The 21280-nt window shown below is 44.2% G+C and overlaps 1 protein-coding gene across 1 annotated transcript in view; it reads right to left on the bottom strand.

Moving 5' to 3' along the window:
• Nucleotides 1-21280, bottom strand: part of RGS6 (regulator of G protein signaling 6) — a 635612-nt gene that overhangs the window by 47449 nt on the left and 566883 nt on the right. The window contains exons 13-14 of the mRNA XM_010588720.3: nt 19007-19117; nt 7086-7211 (exon numbers count right to left, since the gene is read on the bottom strand). Coding sequence (XP_010587022.1) covers nt 7086-7211; nt 19007-19117 — 237 coding nt within the window. The remainder of the gene's footprint in view (nt 1-7085; nt 7212-19006; nt 19118-21280) is intronic.

The raw sequence follows: 21280 nt of genomic DNA, 5'->3' as shown, positions 1-21280 counted from the left end.
CTGAAACATTTTCAGGTTCTGCAGGAGCATGGCACAGGGGGTCAGCATGGCGGCCGGAGGTCCAATACTGGGTCACTATGATCCCTTGAATTTCACTTCTTTCTCAAGCAGTCTGGGCAGAAGCTGCCTGGAGATCTTGCTACTGCCACCTATTGTCACCCACCCTTCAATACCAGCCCTCTTTCCTTCTGTCCTCCTGGTAACCAGAGGAGAGGAAAACAGCAGTGCTGCTTCAGCCAGTGTGCAGAGGGACGCAGGGAGGAGGGTAGAAGCAGCCACTGACCACTGAATCGTGCAGGCAGGCTTGTAACTCAAGCTGGAGAGCGAGTCTCCTCCGCCGGGTCCCTCGGCCTCTGCCCCCACTCCCCATTATCTGCTATGAAACAAAGGAGGCGTCTGAACCCTTAAAGGTGAAAATGGTCATTGGTGACAAGAGCACCTATAGGCTTCCTTTGCCTGGAAGACAATGTTTCATGGGCAGGTGAATTAGAAAACCCAGCTCTAAAGAAAGAAGCTGTGTTAACTTTTCACAGGACTGGTGCGAGTGCTAAGAGGACACTCACCAAAGACCAAGCCAGTGACTCCTCCACAGCCACGTGCTGGGCAGACAGGAGAGCCAGCCCTCTGCTCAGGGAGTAGCCTCTGGACTGAGTCACTTGGGCTGGATGGCAACTCCTCAGGGCCAGCGACCTTCCCAAGCCCACCAGGCCCCTGCAGTTTCTCCTACAAATGGATGACATCCAGATGTTCTCCTGCCTCCTCACAACCACTGTCACCAGGGGTGTCGCCTTCAGTGGTTTCTGCCCCTTGCTCTAGTCTGCTCTGATGAGGAGCTATTGAGCCCCCTGGGAAGGCCCTGAGGACCCAATGGCCCTGCAGAACTCTTTGGGAGCCATGTTAAAGCACACCACTCAGTTAGGTATAAAGTCCAGACCTGAGGTAAATGGAAATTTCAGAATTGAATTCGATAAACTTTTACATAAAAATTAAAAGGTTCCTTTTGTTGGATAAAACCAAAGATAAAAAAAAAAAAAAAAAGAAACCTACAAGGAAAAACAACAGGTATGCTGGAGGAGGAAGAGGAAGAGGAGAAGGAGGAAGGGTAGGGATGATTCCATAACCAGCAGCCTTCTCTCCCTGCACACACAGGGACTCTCACCCAGCCTCCGTCTGCCTTGGAGACAACCTGCCTTATCCCTCTCAGGTGACAGCAAAACCGCTGTCACGACAGCATCCTGACATCCCATATGTATTTACCATCACCGGCTTCAAAGAACCTTTGCCTCAATTTGAAATTCAGAACAGGTTTTGGTTTGTGTTTGCCATCTGTGAGTCCCACAAACCTGCGCTGGGAACCCTGAGCCCCCATGTCAGGCCATACTCCCCCCGAAGAAGCCCCAGAAGCTTATGGAGGTCTGCACCGCTCCTGCTCTTATCAAAACCCTGCAGGTGCGGCTCCTTCCCGAGGATGCCAGTGGGGAGGAACATGCCAGTGGCAGCGGCAATCCACCCATCCTGCACTAAGCCTCCGTGGTTTGTAGCAGCAGGGCCATCACGACTGGCAGCCACAGGCCTTGCTGATATCATGGAGACCACCCGTCCTGCCTCCCCCAGCCACTGCCAATCGTCAGAGCAGCGGGAAGCAGCCGTGTGCTGGCACCTGATCCTGTTAATGGCTCAGAGGAGTCCCTGGATGGTGCAAATGGTTATGCGCTTGAGTACTAGCCAAAAGGTTAGTGCTTTGAACCCACCCAGCAGGCCTGGCGATCTGCTTCTGAAAGGTCACCGGCTTGGAAACCCTATACAGCTGTTCTACTCTGCAACACATGGTGTCGCCATGAGTTGGAATCAACTCCACGGGAACTAACCACCACAACGGCTTACATGAGTTTCTGGGTAGTATAAAAGCTTAATGCATTCGACTGCCAACGGAAAGGTTGAAAGTTTGAACCCACCCAAATGTGCCTGGGAAGAAAGGCTTGGCAATCTAACTCCAAAAAATCAACCACTGAAAACCGTTTGGAGCACAGTTCTACTCTGACACTTACAGGGTTGCATGAGTCCAAATCAACTCTACCGCAACTGGTGTAGCTGGTTAATGGCTTGGAACTGTAGGAGGGGAAACTGGCCTTTGGAGAGAGGCAGGCTGGGCTCAGGAGCCACAGGGGGAAGCGGGAGAGGGAAGCGGGAGAGGGAAGCGGGAGAGGTACAGGGAATGCCTCAGGTGGCCTCTTTCCTCCCTTAGGACCTGGATGCTGATAGAGAATGGGGTTTTCTTCTCAAGGCTTGCTGGAGCAAGAGAAACCATGTTGGCTGTTCTCTGTTCTGCCAGAAAGGTCTGGGCAGCCCCACAGATACTAGTTGACATATCTTTTCATAAGCTATACTTGTTATGGGTTAGAAAATACAGCCTTTGGCGCGTTCCCAGGGAAAAGCAAACTCCACGGTAAAAGAAAGTGTTTCTGTGCCCTCTGCTGGCCAGACAGACTCAGGAACAAGGCATTAAACTCAACATGGTCTCTGGTTGGGCTCAACGGCAACGACGACCACCTTCTCGGGGACTGGTCTCAGGCTCAGCCACTGGGCAGTGGCCGAAATGCTGCAGGCTTTCTCGGGGCTGTGCTGGTGACCTCTGTTCTGACTAATCATGTGTTTGGTTAGTGGTAAATGCTTCTGGGCATAGTGAGCGTTCTGTGGTCTCCTTAGGACTTAGGGCAACTGTCAGAGATGGGAGCTCTAGAGGCAAACCTGGCAAGTCCCCTGTGCTCTCTTTTAATTGCTTCTCCCTTCAGCTGACACTGTGTGGAACTAGGATCATCAATCTGCAGGTTAGAAGAACAACTACATTCTCTCAGGAGACGTTACAGCTCATAAAAAATGTACTGGACGCTCTTTGCTGCAAGTTTTGATTTTTAACTTGTGCTCTGCCATGCAGCAGAGGGTGGCAAGCCAGGGAGGATCAGGATTTGTACAGGGTAGTGAAGGGGAGGGGAGCAAACGTGGCAAGGGTCTACTGTCACCAAGCTGGGAAGAAGCGCAGAGAAGGGTATGGGACTAGGTAAAAGAAGTCACAGCAGCTTCCTGCTTCTGGACTGGCAGGCTCCCGCCTTGGGGCTGAGAGAGGTTCTAAAGGTGCCAAGCAGACAGCTGCCTCTGCAGCCCACACAGTCCGAGTGAAGCCCTGGGCTTGGCTCAGGGTGAGCCAGAAAAAGAGAAAGGGAAGTAGTCCCTGCCACAGAGAGCTGACAGCCCCCATGCCGGCTCTGGTCCCTGGAGACCATACCCTCATCTCACGAGCTTACTCAGAAGAAAAATGATCAAAGGCGACTTTAAACGACATTTTCAAAAAAAAAAAACCCATTGCCATCGAGATGATTCTGACTCACAGCAACCCTATGTCATCCCCAAAATCTTCCTTAAATGATCCTGGGTGATACTTGGCTGTTGTGAGAGCAATGCCTATGTCTCTGAGCGTCTCTCTTTCGCATTCTGAAGCTCTGAAGAGGTGAGGCACTTTGCAACTTACCAAGATGAGTTTTGGTTGGTCTGTCTGTCCTCCTATCTGTTTGTCTGCCTCTCCCGCCCTTCCTCTCATGCTCCAATGCCAGTCACCTAGGTTCTCTACCAATGGTTGCTCCCGGGGAGAAGGGATGACCCCACGTGGCCACCACCACAGATCTGCAGATCCTGGCATTGTGCCATTGTGCCCCACCCCAGGGACCACCATTCACAGACCACACGCAGAGGTGCGTGCACAGCCTCTGCACGGCCACGCAGGGCTGCTCTGGCCAAGGGGCAAAGCTTCAGCTCAGAGTCCTCAGGACCTGGGTCATGGTAGGTGATAGGTCAACATCTGTGGCTGAAGGAATGAGAAAGAAAGAAAGAGGAAGAAACTCCAGTGTCACTGGTGACCGAAAGAGTCCTAAAGTTGTGTGATTTAAAACTGCCCCTTCCCCTATATATCCAATTACGCTGAAGATCATAAAAATGGAATTTGGGCCTCCAGAGAGGATTTTAGCAGCTTTTGGGTGATACTTCTTATCTGCAGCTGTGCTATTTTCCTTATCCTCTTTCCTGCCACGGATCATAGAGGTCCTCGTTAAGTCTGGATTTATGCATGCATGCTGGGAGTGTAGATCAGCCACTGGCACACTCACAAATGTTCATGCACACCCTTTAACCCAAGGGTAAATGTAGCCCTCTCAGCATGGGAGAAAGGAGCTGGCAAGGGCATGAGATGAGGACTGAACACCTGCCAGGGACACACTCCTCTGTGTACTCTGGGCCTTAAGCGAAGTACGTATTTTGTGAACCTAGTCTAAATTGATATGCTGCTCCGGCTACACCCAGGGTTTCCAGAACGAAGGCCTCAGACTGGGCAAATGGCAGTAGCTCAGCCAGCAGATGCTCCTGCTCCTGGGTCTCTCACAGTGGCCTGGACCCTGTGCTCATTCTTTCAACTCTCTGTACTGGTGCAGTTGATGGAGGGTCATAAGGCCGCTCATGGGCTCAGGCATAGCCAGATAAAGGGGGCTCTGTAGACCCAATGGCAACGGGTTTGGTTTGGTTTTTGGTATACCTCTCCCCTGGTGGTGCAATGGTTAAGTGCTAACCGATAGATTGGCAGTTGGAACCCACCAGCCATTCCTCATGACACTAGGCTTCCCTAAAGATTTACAGCCTTGGAAACCCTATGGGGCAGTTCTACTGTGTCCTACAGGGTTGCTAGGAGTTGGAATTCAACATGACGGCAATGGGTTTGGTTTTTGGGATATACCTCTCCACATTGGGGACCCAAGGGGAACAGGGATGAGAAAGGGAGAGGGGAAAGACTCCCAGGCACAGCTCACTGGGAGAATGCCAGGGGTGGGACCCAGGGCTGAGCTGGCAGTACAGAGAGGCTGGCCACAGAGGAGTTGGCTCCCTAAGTAGCAGTCATCCCCAGGACAACCTAGGAGGCTGGTCTGAGCACTGGCCTAGTGAACAGCATCAGAGTCAAGGCTTCTGTTACCAATATTGATTAGGAATTGAAATGATGCTCTGAGCTGTGTTGAGAATAATGCTTGGCACAAGGAAAGAACTCTTCTGTCATAACCTGAAATCAGATACTCAACCCTATCTGGTTTTTATTAGGCACATGGATACCTAGAAAGACATCAATACGTACAGTTAGTTGGCTTCTTCATACCCTCCCAAGACATAGCATGGGAACGTCCCACTGCTACACTTTTGCTCATACAGTTTTCCAACTTAGTACACCCTCCCTCCCTTTTATTTGTCTACTGACATTCTGTGTATTCTTCTAAATTCAGCTTATGATTTGCCTGCTCTGGCTGACATTGATCCCTCCCTTTTAAAAACACTTCCAAAAGGGTTCTTAGAGTTTTACCCATTATATTAGGTCAACAATTTCATTATTTCTTGTGTTTTTTCTTCAAGACCTATAAGGTCTTTGCAGACAAAGACCATCCATCTTGACTTCTTGCATCCCCCAGCAGACCTTCATGGGGCTTGATGCAGCATTGTTGTTAGCTGTCTTGGAGTTAGCCCTGCCCCATGGTGACCCATGTACAATGGAACAAAATGCTGCCCGGTCCTGTGACATCCCCATGATTGGTTGCAGATTGGACCACTGTGATCCACAGGGCTTCTACTGGCTGAATATTGGAAGTAGATTGCTAGGCCTTTCTTCTTAGTTCATCTTTGTTTGGAAGCTATGCTGAAATCTGTTCAGCATCACAGCAACACGAAAGCCTCATCAGCTATGCATAAGGTGCATTGGCCAGGAATAGAACCTGGGTCTCCTGCAGGGAATTCTACCATTGAATCACCAATGTCCCTACTGTTACAGCATAGGTGTGTAGTAAATGTCACGTGATTGATAAATAGGCCTGAGATGGTCTCTAAGTCCAAATAAATCACATGAGTTCTGCACATTAATACTGGAGGGCACTGTCCTTTGCCCAAAGAATATATTTTGAGTTTAAGTTAAAAAACATCTTTAAAAAATTAACAAAACCACCCTTTTTGAGAAAATGCCACTAGAAGATGGGATTTGGCCTAGTTACATAAAAGAAAAGCTGTTGCCAAGAAAAAAAGATTGAGCTTTCCATCTCATCAGTTAAGAAGTCACCAGTTTGCCAAGATCATTAAGGAGTCCTAGATAAGTCAAATCTGCCAGGCGCTCCCTGGAAACTCCTTGGAAACTCAATGGGGCAGTTCTACTCTGTCCTATAGGGTCGCTACGAGTCGGAATCGACTCAACGGCACTGGGTTGGGTTTAGGTAAGTCCCATGTTCCATAGATCTCTGGTTTTTCATCTAATACAATGAAAGGCTGAATAGCCACATTTTTAAGACCTTGTAACGCATCCCCTTTTCTTCCCTTCGCACTAGACCTCATGTTTTGAAAGTTTGATTTTTTCTTCTACTGAACAGTAGTTATTAATCCATCAATAAATTTTCCCTAAGCAGTAATTATTAATACATGAATACATCAGAAACAATCAGATGTTTTCCCTGGCACCAGATGACCAGGTAACCACAGCATGGAGTTAACTGATAGAATTCCCTCCCGCAAAAGGAAGCAGCCTGCTTTATTAGCTTGTACAATTATGGTTCCAGTTATTGGATGATATTTACGCTGGCATTTTGAAATACTGAAATGAGCCCACTGACCCCTCTTTCTTGTTTTGCCTGTCAGGTATTCAGGACCCTAGACTGGGAAGCTTTGGAGGAATCTCTGAGCTGTCTCCCCACGGTTCTACAGTTCTAGTTAATCAATGGTGTCATCAGATCCAACTGCCCATTTACTTTTTATCAGAGACATGTTTCTAATGAGTTGGACAAATGTCATCTGGACTTCAAGAACTGAAAATGGCTGGTGTTGGTAGGTGCTAACGTGATGATAATGAAGCTGTATGTTTTAGTTTGTTCTTCTCCATTTCAACCATAGCCAGATTAGCTGGGATTTGAATCTGAACCATAATAACTTCTTATTGAGACAGAGAAGCAGAAAGGAGAGACCAATTACACAAATTTATTCATATGCACTATGCACACAGATCACATCTTCAAGAGATTTACCTGAGGTTTTCTGAACTGAATTCAGACTCCAGGAATCGGAGAAACTGGTCCCGCCCCACCTGGTCCTTCAGTATCTCGTCAAAAGAGAAGCCCCATCTCTTTACCCTCTGCTGGCTGGGCTCTTTGCTTTGAAGGGGGAAAAAAAAAAGGTTTTAAAATGGTCAGTACCAGGCAAAAGCATGTATCATATTCTCTTCAAAGACTCAAATATATTTTGTAGCCACGCACCAAAGGGAAATGTCTTATAGGTAAGGGACAGAGTCTATCAACTTGTGCAGACTCCAAACGCAGACTTTTGTACACCAATAACCCAAAACGCAAACCAAATCCGTTGCTGTCGAATCAATTCCAACTCATAGTGACCTATAGGACAGAGTAGAACTGCTCCATAGGGTTTCCATGGAGTGGCTGGTGGATTTGAACTGCTGACCTTTTGATTAGCAGCCAGGCTCTTAACCACTGTGCCACCAGGCCTCCACACCAACAGTACCAACAGTAAAAAGTCTTTTTAAAGGAGGCATTTGCAAGGGGCTGGGTTGACCAGAGGCATGTTGAGTGGGGGCTGTTCATAGGAAATATCATTTATTTGACCTTCCAGAACTATTCCCATCAGTTAAGGGCCCAACTCTTGGCTCCACCATTTCTCGGTTTTTATTACAGCCCAAGACGCTTGGTGAATTCAACCTTTCATCAAAGATGTTGCCCCCTACCTTCCCCCCTTGCCATAACCGACAGGGGAGAAACAGAGTCCTGTTTAGAGCCAAGTGACCCACAATTGATCAGAAATACATCCACTCATCCAGGTACTCAGATTAATGTGGACTCCCAAGGGACTTCTGTTCCCATGGCTCCTGCTTTCTTACCTGGTGCCTCTGTTCTTCCACACTCCATTTTCACACACACAAAAACCCTCCTTCACATGAAGTACCTGAGATTACGGGAACCTTGACTGAAATTTGAGGGTCTTGAGAAGGGGATACACATTGCACCACCCAGCAGCACACAACTTAAAAATCACCTACTCAACATTCCTGCTTTGGAAAAGCTCTCGGTCATCTTAGTGCTAGGGGTTTTCCTGGGTTTTTTTATACAGCACCTTGGTTTCCACCATTGCACTGGCTTCTCTCTCCTCCCTGGCTTTTCATGACCCTTAGCTCTTCCCTCTCACAAACAAAATATAAATTCTTCTCAGTTTCTCATGTGGCACAGCACAACCTTCTTTCTCTGCTGTTTGAGTCTCTGTCAACACTCCTGCCCTCAGGGCCTTACTTTTTGCCCCAAGTGGCTTATTAATGTCCTCTGCCAAACAAAGGGATTCTGGTGTCAGGTGGTGAGATAGCCCATTTTATTTACTTTGCTACATTTATATTTCGAGAGAACTTCTTGCTTAGAACATAGCACTTAGTAGGTTCCCAATACATATTTGTTATATAAACTGAAACCGAAAAAGGAAGACTTTTAATTATTTTACTGGTCTTCTTCAGCCTTTGTTTTCATGGACAGGGACCACTTCTGGGCCGAAGTGTGATGTTGGCACTAATTCCAGACTCTCCTTCTTCAAAAACAGTTTCCTAACACCACTACCAGTACCTGAGTGAGTATAAATGTTCTATTGGGAGAAGAAAAAGGGCCTCGCAGCTCCTCTTCATTTTCACTTGCATCTAAATAACTTGATCCTGCTCTTAGGTGGATAGAATGTTGCCTTATGTTAGACATTGTCTTAGTTTCCTGGGACTATCATAACAAATTACCACAAACTGTGTGCTTAAAACAACAGAAATTTATTCTTTCACAGTTCAAGGGGCCAGAAGTCTAAAATCAAGGTGTGGTAGGGTTGGTTCCTTCTGGAGGTTCTGAGGAAAGATCTGTCCTACACCTCCCGCCTAGCTTCTGATGTTGCAAACAACCTTTGGCGTTCCTTGGCTTGTAGCTATACCACTACAATCTCTGCCTCTGTCATTACATGGCATTCCTCCTATGTCTCTCTGTGTCTTCATATGGGACAAGTTGTTGGATTCAGGGTCCACCCTAATCTGTTATGACCTCATCTTAACAAATTATATCTGCAAAGATTCACTTTCTTTCCTAATAAGGTCACATTTCTAAGGTTTCAGGTGGACATGGATTTTGGGTGTACACTATTTAACTCAGTACAGGCATTAAGATTATAGTAGAACCCCAAATATAAGAGCAGAACCCAGGTAGCACCCCCTTAAGGATACAGTGCTGAATAGGTTGGGATAAACCAATAGGCCAAGTGTCTTATTTATCTAGTGCTGCTATAACAGAAATACCATAAGAGGATGGCTTTAACAAATAGAAATTTTTTCTCTCACAGTCTAGGAGGCTAGAAGTCTGAATTCAGGGTCCCAGCTCCAGGGGAAGACTTTATCTACCTGTTGGCTCTGGGGGAAGGTCCTTGTCATCAATCTTTCCCTGATCTAGGAGCTTCTCAGCACAGGGACCCTGGGTCCAAAGGACGTGCTCCATCTCAGCTCTACTTTCTTGTTGGCAGGAAGTCCCTCTCCTCTCTGCTCACTTCTCTCTTTTATATCTCAAAAGAGATTGACTCAAGATAGAACGTAATCCTGTAGATTGTGTCCAGCTCATTAACATAACTACCTCTAATCCTACCTCATTAGCATCATAGAGGTAAGATTCACAACACATAGGAAAATCACGCCAAATGACGAAATGGTGGACAATCACGTAATACTGGAAATCATGGCCTAGCCAAATTGATACACATTTTAGGGGGATACAATTTAATCCATAACACCAGGTTACCACCATTTTCCCAAACTACTGCATACTTCTTTGCTGACATTCAAGAAGAAAGGAGGAACCTCAAGTTTCATCGTGGTAAATTAGGCTCGTACATTTATCTCTCCTTGTCTCCCAAAGACCGATGAAATGAACAAAGACATAGTCATTCCTCCAACCATTCATCCCACCTGTCTTTTCTGAGTGCCTACTGTATGCCAGACACAGGTCTAGGTGCTAAAATAATTATAAGTCCTATTTGGAAAAAGAACCAGGGGGAGAACGTGATATAGAATGACTGGATGGATGGCGGTAGCCATTTTGGATTGGGTGGTCACAGAAGGGCCCTCTGAGGAAGGGACACCAATGCTGAGTGAAACTTGAATTACAAGGCCAGCCAGCCATGTGAGGATCTAGGGGAGGAGTGATCCAGGAAGAGGGAACAGACAAGAGTCTAGAGTTTAATGAAGGATAAAAAATCCATAGTGTGTAGCGGCAAATACATTTCCTATCAGCAGATGATAAAATCTGAGGTATTTCAGGAAAATATGAAGCAGATAGATTGGTCTGATGGCAAAGCTGATTTGGAGCAGCCTATGATTCTGGTGGGGCCACCTGAGAAGAAAGTACCTGGGTTTCCCCAACAGACCCCTGGGAAAATCTGAAGCTCTGTGCAGTAAGACTGGAAGTAGAGGTAGTGGGTGGGCACTGGACAGGGAGCATACTGAAGGCTCCACATGGCAGTGAGGGTATGCTAAGTAACAAGTAACCAGTTGCCATTGAGTCAGCTCTGATTCATGATGATCCCATGTGTGTCCGAGTAGAACTGTGCTCAATAGGGTTTTCTTTTCCCTTTTTTTTTTAAATAGTGCATTTTAGGTGAAAGTTTACAGAGCAAATTTGTTTCCCATTCAATAGTTTGTACATACAGTGATTCATGGCCTTGGTTTCATTCCCCTCAATGTGTCAGCACTCTCCCCTTTTCAGCCCTGGGTTCCCCATTTCCTTTTGTACTGATTTTCTTCCCCTTCCTGTCTTCTCATCTTTGATTTTGGGCAAATGTCGCCCTTTTGATCTCATATAATTGATTGCTCTAAGGAGCACGTTCCTCTCGGGTGTTATCATTTATTATATGGGCTTGTCTACTGTTTGGCTGGAAGGTGGTCTCCAGGAATGGCTTCAGTTCCAGGTCAGAAGGGTTTCTTAGGACCATAGTCTCAGGGGTTACTCCAGTTTCTGTCAGATCAATAAGTCTGGTCTTTTTTTGTGAATATGATTTTTTTGTTCTACATTTTTCCCCTGCTCTGTCCGGGGTCCTCTTTGAAATCTCAGTCATAGCAATTGGTAGCAGTAGCCGGGCACCATCTAGTTTTTCTGGTCTCAGGGTCATGTAGACTGTGGTTCATGTAGTCCATTAGTCCTTTAGACTAATTGCTCCCTTGAGTCTTTTTTTTTTTTTCACTGTCCTTTGCTTCAGACTGGAAAAGACAAATATTTGTATCTTAGATGGCCGCTCGCATGCTTTCAAGACCCCAGACGCTACTCACTAAAGTAGGATGAAGAACATTGTCTTTCTGAACTATGTTGTGCCGATCAACATAGATGTCCCCCAAGTCTATGGTCCTTTGCCTTCTAGCCTAGGAACTTCATCTTGCAAGGTGTTTGGTTATGTTTAAGGTGTTTCCCTGACTGTGCCACTTGTGTGCTCTATTGTCTATATTAATATATGAGGAGGACCTACAGTGGCCAAACCTGTATCTGCCGGTGGGTGTGCTCCCTAACACCCTCCCACACCTCTTGGCATATCTATGTATCCATTTGTAAATTATTGTTTGTTAATATTATTGTTGCAGGAATGCCTATGCTATAGTAATTACCGTAGTTCCCCTTTATTCCTGTATTCCCCTCAGTATCTTCTCTTGCCTTGTTCGTATTGTGCTGACTTCTCCCATATTGTGTATTGCCTTTCTCAATAGGATCTTCAATGGCTGATTTTTTGGAAGTAGATCACCACACCTTTCTTCCGAGGTACCAGTGGGTGGATTTGAACCTCCAACTCTTTTGGTTAAGAGTCAGGTGTGTTAACTGTACCACCCAGGGACTTCCTGCCAAGTAATGGCGAGATGTTTTCTGGCCACTGCTAATATGAGCAATAAGACTAGAGATTAGTGCCTCTGCTCACCTTGGGGTGGTATAGCAAATAGAGAGGAAAAATGCAGCTCAGAAAGCAACGAGACTTCTAAAGACACTAGCTTTTCCCCTACTTCTCACTGGAACCTGCAGCTATAACTAGGTTCCCCTGAGGCCCATCGGCAGAAGGGAAAAGAGCGGACATGCCGGGAAGCACTGCGGGGTGGGAACTGAAAAACTGCAGAGTCCATCAGGGCCTGAAGCACAGAGCAGAGCACCTGGCTACAGGATGCCATGCTAGGGGAAGGTGGGGGCTCTGTCACTTTAGGATACCCGTTGCCACCTGTCTCACTCTGAGAGAGACCAAGCCTTTCAGTCTGTTCTTCTCCACATGCCCAGGGTCCAGAGAGGACCCTAGCCACTTTACCTGTGCATGACCATTCATACACTCAGGTGAAGCCCCTTCAGCCATTTGAACCGCTCAGAGACAAGCCTGAAAGGGGGGACTCAAATAGTGAACCATACCAGTAATTCTCAAACTGTGGTGTCCTTCAGGATCACCTAGAATGCTTGCTAAAAAATACAGATGCCCAGAACCACCCAAAGGGCACCCATATTTTTAATGAACACCCCAGGTGTCCTCTGTGCACCATGGGTTGAGAACCACTGACCTACATAATTGCTAAGGGAGCCCTTACTGGCTGCTGATATAGTCCATCCAGGCCAGGGCTGAACAACAGAATCAGCTGGGGAGACTTAAAAAATACCAATGCCTCACTCCTAGAAATTCTGACTAGATTTGCTTAGGGTAGGGACTAGACATTGGTATTTTTTACAAGCTCCCCAGTGGTTGTAACGTAAGGTTAGGGTTGGAAGTCAAGACCTTCATTTGTTGAAAAGAGCAGCCCCCCAAATTGCTGGATATATGACAAGAGTGATCAGCTGCAAACAGTGATTAGAGCAGTGAAACAATGAGCAGCAACAATGACCCTCTGATCATTGATCTTCCGATCAATGACTCCCACTGAAAGAAACTAAGTGGAAGAAAGAGAGGTGAAGTATGAAGAAAGAACCCGTTTCATATCCTTCGGGTGACTCAGGAGGATAAACATCAAGAGAACACAGCAGGCTGCTAAGATAAAGAAAAGTCCAAGAAATATTAAAAATTCTTGAAAATAAAAAGCATGATGGTCAGCCACCCCTCCCACTTCTCAAGAGGAAAAAAAACCCATTGAAGTATAAAATCACAGAATGGAAGCCACTGAAAACCAAACTGGTGACGCTGAAGAGCAATTCAAGAAATTCTATCCTTTGAATGCGGAATAAAAAAAAAGAGAGAGAGAGCGAAAAAGAGAGATAGAAATTATGGCAGAGAAAAGAGAGATATGGCTGCTTCACCCAAGAGTCTCAGAACCCCTCAAAAAGATTTCCTTAAAAGAGAGGATAGAAAGGGAAAAAAAGAGTAGCAGTAATTTAAAAAGTCCAGTCCCTGAGTTAAAGCAAGACTTAAGTTCAAGTTCTTGTATCAGATTAGAAGGAACTACCTAGTGCATGTCAGAAATGTTAGAAAGAAGACACCCATTTACATACTATTTATTTTTTCAATGTTGACAGAGAAAAATAAATTACAAAATGTTGGTCTAGAATCTATCAAAAGTTAACATTGCTCTGAGGAAGAATGGTATTTGAGGAGATAAAGAGAAACTTCTGTTTTTTATTTTTCTACACTTCACTATTAATTGTCGGAATAAATGACATTTTTAATTAAAACATTTGAAAGTAAATCTAACTAGAATAGAAACTACAGTAACAAAAGCTAACACACGACATTATTAATAAAGCAAAAGGAAAACGACAATATACGATCCAAGTCAATGTTCTCAATATCCAAAGGAAAACACTCTACTAGAAAAATCGACGTACAACAAACCCACAGGCAAGTCACAAAAGAAAAATGAATAATAATCATATGAACAGCTTCTCAAGCACATTAACAATGAAATGAAAAGTAAAATGAGGGTTCTTTTAAACCTATCAGGTTTGCAAAGATGAAAAAGATTGCTAATACCTGGATTGGTGAGGCTATGAAGAAATGGGCACTCTTATGCTACAAAACCTGTTGAGTTGGTTCCAACTCATAATGACCCTGCAGGATAGAGTAGAACTACCTCATAGGGTTTCCAAGGCTGTAAATCTTTACCAAAGCAGACTGCCACATCTTTCTCCTGCAGAGCGGCTGGTGAGTTGCAACCACCGACCTTTTGGTTAGCAGCCAAATGCTTAGCCATTGTATCACTGGAACTTCTTTTTAAGCTATGGGTAGGAAAAAATTTTCTTGTAGTTTTTCCTTTGCCATATGAACTAAAATTAAAATAGGCATACAAATTCAGCAATTCCTGTCCTGGAAATTTACCCCAAAGAATAATTGGACTTGTGCATAAGAATATTCTTTAAGTCATTGTTTATGATAGCAAAAAAAAAAAAAAAAAGACATAAATGTTTACTACCAGAGGGTTGGTAGTAATAAATTATACTGTACAATGGGACACTGTGAAATGGTGAGATTAGTAGTAGTATCCTCAAAACTAGCTTTAGGGGCGATAATGTCAACCAAGATCAGCCTTGGGAGGTCAGACATACCTCCACTCTTCAACCTTTTTACCAGTTCTGACACTAGCTGTCCCTCCCATGGCCTGTCTAATTTCTCTTCTGGGTTTGATAATTCATTGCAATGGCCACACAGAACTCACAGACATACTTACAGTTAAGTGGTCTATTAAGGAAGAAACAGGCTACAACTTGGGGTCAGATCAACAGGTTGCAACTCAGAAACAGGATCAGAAAGTGTCATGGATTAATTCCCCCCAAAATATGTGTCAATTTGCCTAGCCCGTGATTCCCAGTATTGTGTGACTGTCTACCATTCAGTCATCTGATATGATTTTCCTATGTGGTGTGAATCCTACCTCTATGATGTTAATGAGGTAGGATTAGTGGCAGTTATGTTAATGAGGCAGGACTCAAACTATAAGATTAGTTTGTATCTTAAATTAATCTCTTTTGAGATGTAAAAGAAGCAAAAAGAGAGATGGGGACCTCCTACCAACAAGAAAGAAGCACCGGGAGAATAGCGTGTCATTGGGAACTGGGATCCCTGCACTGAGAAGCTCCTCCACTGGGGAAGACTGATAACAAGGACCTTCCCCGAGAGCTAACAGAGAAAGAAAGGCTTCCCCTGGAACTGGCACCCTGAATTCAGGCTTCTAGCCTCCTAGACTGTGAGAGAATAAATTTCTGTTTGTTAAAGTCATCCACTTGTGGTATTTCCGTTACAGTAGCACTAGATGACTAAGACAGGAAGCATGCAGGCAAAGTCTCCCGTCTTTAGTGCAGAACTGCTCTCTCAGCTCCTCTTGGCCATGCAGGCCTCCTCTCAGCCCCCTTAGGACAGGCTCTTCTCAGGCCCCTAAGGACAGGCTCTTCCCAGCCCCCTAAGGACAGGTTCCTTTCTCTTGGCCCCGCCACCTGTCACCGCCAGCTCTGCCATTTGGCCCCTGCCAGGCCTGTCGAGGCCTTCAGTGCTATAGCCCTTACAGCTCTTTTAGGAGGTTCTTTGCCTCTTCTCTGTCTGTGCTGGTTCTTCCCTCTTACTTCTGCCTGCTGTTTCTCTTCCTGCTTCTTTCTGCCTGGAAGACCTCTGTGGGGTTGGCTGCAGGGATACACAATTCCTTGTCAATTTCAATTTCCCAGCAAGGGCCACAAACTGACCAGTCTCCTCTAGGTAGACCACAGACACTTCATTTGCATAGTTTATTGACCAATCCCTGCAGGATACATACCAATCACAGGGCAGGCTGCAGCCCAGGACCAGACAAAAAGTGTCAAACAGCAAGTTGTTTACAGCCTACACAGGAAATGTCAGTCAACCTGGACAAAAGTAACAAACCCTCTGGGACAGAAAACTAGAGCAAAGGTAACACCTCCAGGTTTAGGGGAAAAATCCCTCAAGCTGTTTTTCCAAAGAACCAAGGCAAAAGCCCACATGACCAAAAACCAAACCGGTTGTTGTCGAGTCGATTCTGTCGCATAGAGACCCTATAGGACAGAGTAGAACTGCCCCATATGGTTTCCAGGTAGTGTCTGGTGGATTCGAACTGCCGACCTTTTGGTTAGCAGACGTAGCTTTTAACCACTATGCTACCAAGGTTTCCAAAGCCCACATACAAGAACTTATTTCACCACAGATACACATAGCTATTAAAAAAGGATAAGATGGATCTATGTGTGTTTACATGGAATGATTATGGACATAAAGTTAATTTAAAAAGACCATGGATCAGTGTGTATATAATAAATACATCCATGCAAAAGAATATCATATTGTATATGCATAAGAATCTGAAGGGATAGACACTAAGTTAGAAGTTCCCAAACTTTATGAGTTCATGGCCCTCTGTGTCTCAGTAAGTTTTTCACTGTGATCCTGAGCCATAAGAAATACCTAAAGCTTTGTTTATTCAACAGTCAGATCCGAACAACTTACTTATATTTATGTCTGACAACTTAGTAGCTGTTTGAGGTACACATTCATTGAAATAAAAATAATACAGTATTATTCTTAAACAACCGCAATTATGAATGGGATGTGTGCCTATTGGGCACTGCACATCTTCACCAACTATGGAATCAGATTGGACCCCGACACCCTCAATTACTGTTTGTGCATAGTACTTGCTTTTTGTCACAGCAACTGACCCAAAAACACAGATTTGAAAAATGTGGTATCAATGAAAGGGATGCAACGTGATCTCGCACTGACACTGTGAACCACCCCAAGTTAGCAGTTTATGTAGGATCTGACATATGGCAATCTTCACTGTGTGTCCTTCAAACATTTAAAATAGACTGTTACAACCCTATGAGTTCCCTATGGTGACCAGGGTGCCCTGGCGCAGTTTGAGAACAATGGCATTAAACTGTAGACAGAGGTTCTTCGTGTACAATGAGATTGGGGTGGAGGAAGAGAGAATTTCTTCTTTATGTACTCTTTTAAAAATTTTTTTATTACGCTTTAAGTGAAAGTTTACAAATCAAGTCAGTCTCTCATAAAAACCTTATATACACCTTGCTATATACTCCTAGTTGCTCTCCCCCTAATGAGACAGCACAGTCCTTCTTTCCACCCTATATTTCCGTGTCCATTTAGCCAGCTTCTGTCCCCCTCAGCCTTCACATCCCCCCTCCAGAAGGAGCTGCCCACATAGTCTCATGTGTCTTCTTAATCCGAGAAGCTCACTCCTTGCCAGTATCATTTTCTGTCTTATAGTCCAGTCCAATCCCTGTCTGAAGAGTTGGCTTTGGGAATGGCTCCTGTCTTGAGCTAACAGAAGGTCTGGGGACCATGAACTCCAGGGTCCTTCTAGTCTCAGTCAGACCATTAAGTCTGGTCTTTTTACGAGAATTTGAGGTCTGGATCCCACTGCTTTCCTGATCCTTCAGGGATTCTCTGTTGTGTTCCCTGTCATGGCAGTCATCGGTTGTAGCCAGGCACCATCTAGTTCTTCTGGTCTCAGGTTGATGTAGTCTCTGATTTATGTCACCCATTCTTACTCTTGGGCTCATACTTACCTTGTGTCTTTGGTGTTCTTCACTCCCCTTTGTTCCACGTGGGTCGAGACCAACTGATGCATCTTAGATGGCCGCTTGCTAGCGTTTAAGACCCGACGACAGTCTCCAAAATGGGATGTAGAACGTGTCCTTAATAGATTTTATTATGCCAATTGATCTAGATGTCCTTTGAAACCATGGTCCCTAAACCCCCGGCCCTGCTATGATGGCCTTCAAAATGTTAGGTTTATTCAGGAAACTTCTTTGCTTTTGGTTTAGTCCAGTTGTGCTGACCTCTCCTGTATTGTGTGATGTCCTTCCCTTCACCTAAATTAGTTCTTGTGTACTTCTGAATAGTTTGAACTTTTTAGACTAAAAGTATATATATATATATATATTTTTTTTTTATAAGTCTTTTCCAATTCAGGAAAAGAAGCCAAAAAAAGAGCAAGAGCTAGAGTGAGAGAGAGAAAGAAAAGAAAAAGTCCTCTAGCCAAGGAGCAGAGAATATAAAGCCCCACTACACCAGATTTGTCTGTGTGTTTCCTTCTGTACTTCTGAAAATGTTCCAAGTCCCTCTGGGCTTTAGTTCTGCAGTTATTAAGTAAACACGCCAGCTTCCCTCACAGGGAAGGAGCTACTAGATGGAATTACTACCCCCAGTAACTTCAGAAGAGTACAGTAATGAAAGTCATGGCTTTGGAGCCCTCTGTTTGGGTTCCAATACAAACTTTGTGACCTTGGGAAATTTCATTAACTCCTCTGGGCCTCGGTTTCCTCATTTGTGACATGGTAAGAGTAAAAATGTTTACCTGTCATGGGGATTCAACGTAAGGCACTTACTGTGTGGTGCAGTCAGTACACAGTAAATGCCAGCTGTTATTGCTGCCTAGTATGAAAAAATACATTGGGTCAACAGATTCTTCCCTCCAGCAATCAGAACCAGGAAACGGTGAGCAACTGTCCCAGTTATCAGGATGTCCAAAGGGTCAAGAGAGGTCAGAGGGAAGCCACAAAGGAACCATGAACAAACCAAAGTTATAAGGAGGTAGAGGCCATAAGTAAGCAGAAGTCAGCTGAAAAGTTACTTCTGTTCTATCAATAAAAACCAAAACAAATTAATCCAGTTACCATCGAGTCACTTCTGATTCATGGCGACTCCATGTGTGCCTGAGAAGAACTGTGCTCCACAGGGTTTCCAGTAGCTGATTTTTTTTGGAAGTACATTGACAGGCTTTTCTTCCGAGGTGCCTCTGGGTGGACTCAAGCCTCCAACCTTTCAGTTAGCAGCTGAGTGCTTAACTGTTCACAACACCCAGAATCTCCTCTAGCAAAAAAATTCAAATTACGATAATCTCTTGATCATATGCCTTTTTTTTTCTATATCTCTCCTGTTCTCAAACCTTAAAATGTTTTTTTACCTCATCTCCATGTCCCATAAAGTGATGTCATCACTGATCCAGGGATTGGAAGGCTCAGCTGGTGTTATCAAAGGGTCGTATTCCACATACTGTTCCGTGTAAGCAATAAGGCTACAAAAAGGAAACAGAGCAAAGGATGTCACCAATTTCCCACAGAAGCCTCAAACATTTTAACAGGAGCATTAGAATAGCTTTCATATAATTCTGAATTAAAGGGGAAAAATTACCTCCACTCCCAGTTCTGGCAAATCAAACTGTTTTTTATTTGTGCTTGTTCTCCTCATTGTGAACATATTGTTTTTGCCCTGTTGCAGTCATGGTATACATCTGCATTTTCTATCTTTTTCCCCACTCTACCTGAACTTTGGTGCACCTCTGTGTCTCTGGTTATGCTACTCTTACTGATAAAAAAAACTAGTTGCCATCCGGTAGGTTCTGACTCAGGAGGAGCCTGTGTGTGCCAGAGTAGAACTGTGTCTCATAGGGTTTTCAATGGTTGACTTTTTGGAGGTAGATCACCAGGCCTTTCTTCCAAAGTGCCTCTAAGTGGACTTGAACTGCCAACCTTTCAGTTAGCAGCTAAGCGCATAACCATCTGCAACATCCAGGGACTCCAACGTTACTGATACACTGGTCCAAACCTGCCCTACATTGCCTTCCCGTATAGGTCGCAGATCTCCTGGCATCTGGGACACTACAATGGGGAGTTAAACCAGTCTGCCAGGCTGCCAGACCAGCATTCTCAACTGGTGGGCTTTCTTATTACAAAGTTGTCACCTTTACACCTTGACAGATCACAAGGGGTTAACATATGATAAGTAGTTTTCCAAAAAGCAACTTAGTTTTTCTAGTTTTAATTTAAATGTCCACAAAATCTACTTTAAACTAATTTTTCTTTTTATCAAAATACATGTAAACCAAAAACCAAACCCACTGCCATTGAGTCGATTCTGACTCATAGCGACCCTATACATGTAAAAACCAAACAGTACTAGGAGATTATACGTACAAAAAAGCACAAAAAGCAAAAACAATGGTCTTTCCCTCCTATCGCTTCTCACAAAGCTAACATTTTTCTAACCTTTTAACCATTTCTTCTAGCATTTACCCTTATACTTCTAAATTATATGGTTTTATAGCTGTTCTTTATTTATCAATCGTAGGCAAGGATATAACTTTCTACCCACCAGTTCCCAACTCCCCTGCCACACACATACTTCCTCCCATGATCCTTCAAATAGAGTTATATGACAATTTTTCTTAAATCAATACTTATTATAAACTAGATAAAAAATAGTTCACTGCTGAACTAAGTAGGGTACTAATTTTTCCAACTGTCCTAATAGGTCTGTTAAACATCTAGCAATAATGTTCCCACATCTTGAATATAACAGATAATCTATCAGTTCTGTCCCCTGGCTTCCCAGAAGCGTTCTCCTCCAAAGTCTTTAGTGCTTTTGCTCCAGTCAGGACTGCTTGCTCTCTAGGCTTGATATAAAGCCATCATCCTGAGACTCCCTTCACTCCTGTGTTGGAAACCTTTGTTTCCTGGATTTTATGTCTGTCTCTCGGTTTTACTCCCTGGTTGTGTTGAAGCACATTCTTCAGTAGTTTCCTAAGAAAAGGTGCCTGAGAACGTGCAGGTCTGAAAAGGTTTTCATTTTATATTCACACTTGACTGACGGTACTAGAGAACTTTAGATTTAAAATCATTTTCCTTCAGAATTTTGGAGGCATCGCTCCTTTTAGCATCCAGTGTTACTGTTGAGAAGTCTTGATCCATTTTGATTCTTGCTCTTTTGTTCAGTTTCCTTTCTTTCTGGAAACTTAGAATCTTCTCTTTATTGCTGTCAAGCTCTGAAATTTCACCACGGGACTTTCTGGTTGTTTTTGTTTGCTGTGATGGGCACAATTTGCAGCATACAACAACAATCTATTTCGCAGAAATCTTAGGTCTTTGCTAACTTTATCCCCTTTACTTCCTGTTCTCTCTTTCTATATATAATCCTTTGTAATTGAATGTGAGACATCCTGAAGTGATAATCTAATTTCCCTTCCCACTTATCATCTCCTTGTCTTTTTGTCTGACCATCTTCTAAACTTTCTATTTTTTTTTTTTTAATTTGGGTTTTTAATTCTTAAATTTCCAAAGTTCACTCTTACAGTTTGGTTGTTCCTTTTTCATGTATCTTGTTCTTGTTCGATGAATGAACTCTCTTCTCATATCTCTGAGAATAGTAGTTCTATGTGTCATTTTAAGTCTTCTATTTCTAG

Source organism: Loxodonta africana, chromosome 10 (assembly GCF_030014295.1).
Source record: "Loxodonta africana isolate mLoxAfr1 chromosome 10, mLoxAfr1.hap2, whole genome shotgun sequence".
Lineage (NCBI taxonomy): Eukaryota > Metazoa > Chordata > Mammalia > Proboscidea > Elephantidae > Loxodonta > Loxodonta africana.
The sequence above is the reverse complement of the archived record's forward strand: the minus strand, read 5'-3'. Positions and strand labels throughout refer to the sequence as shown.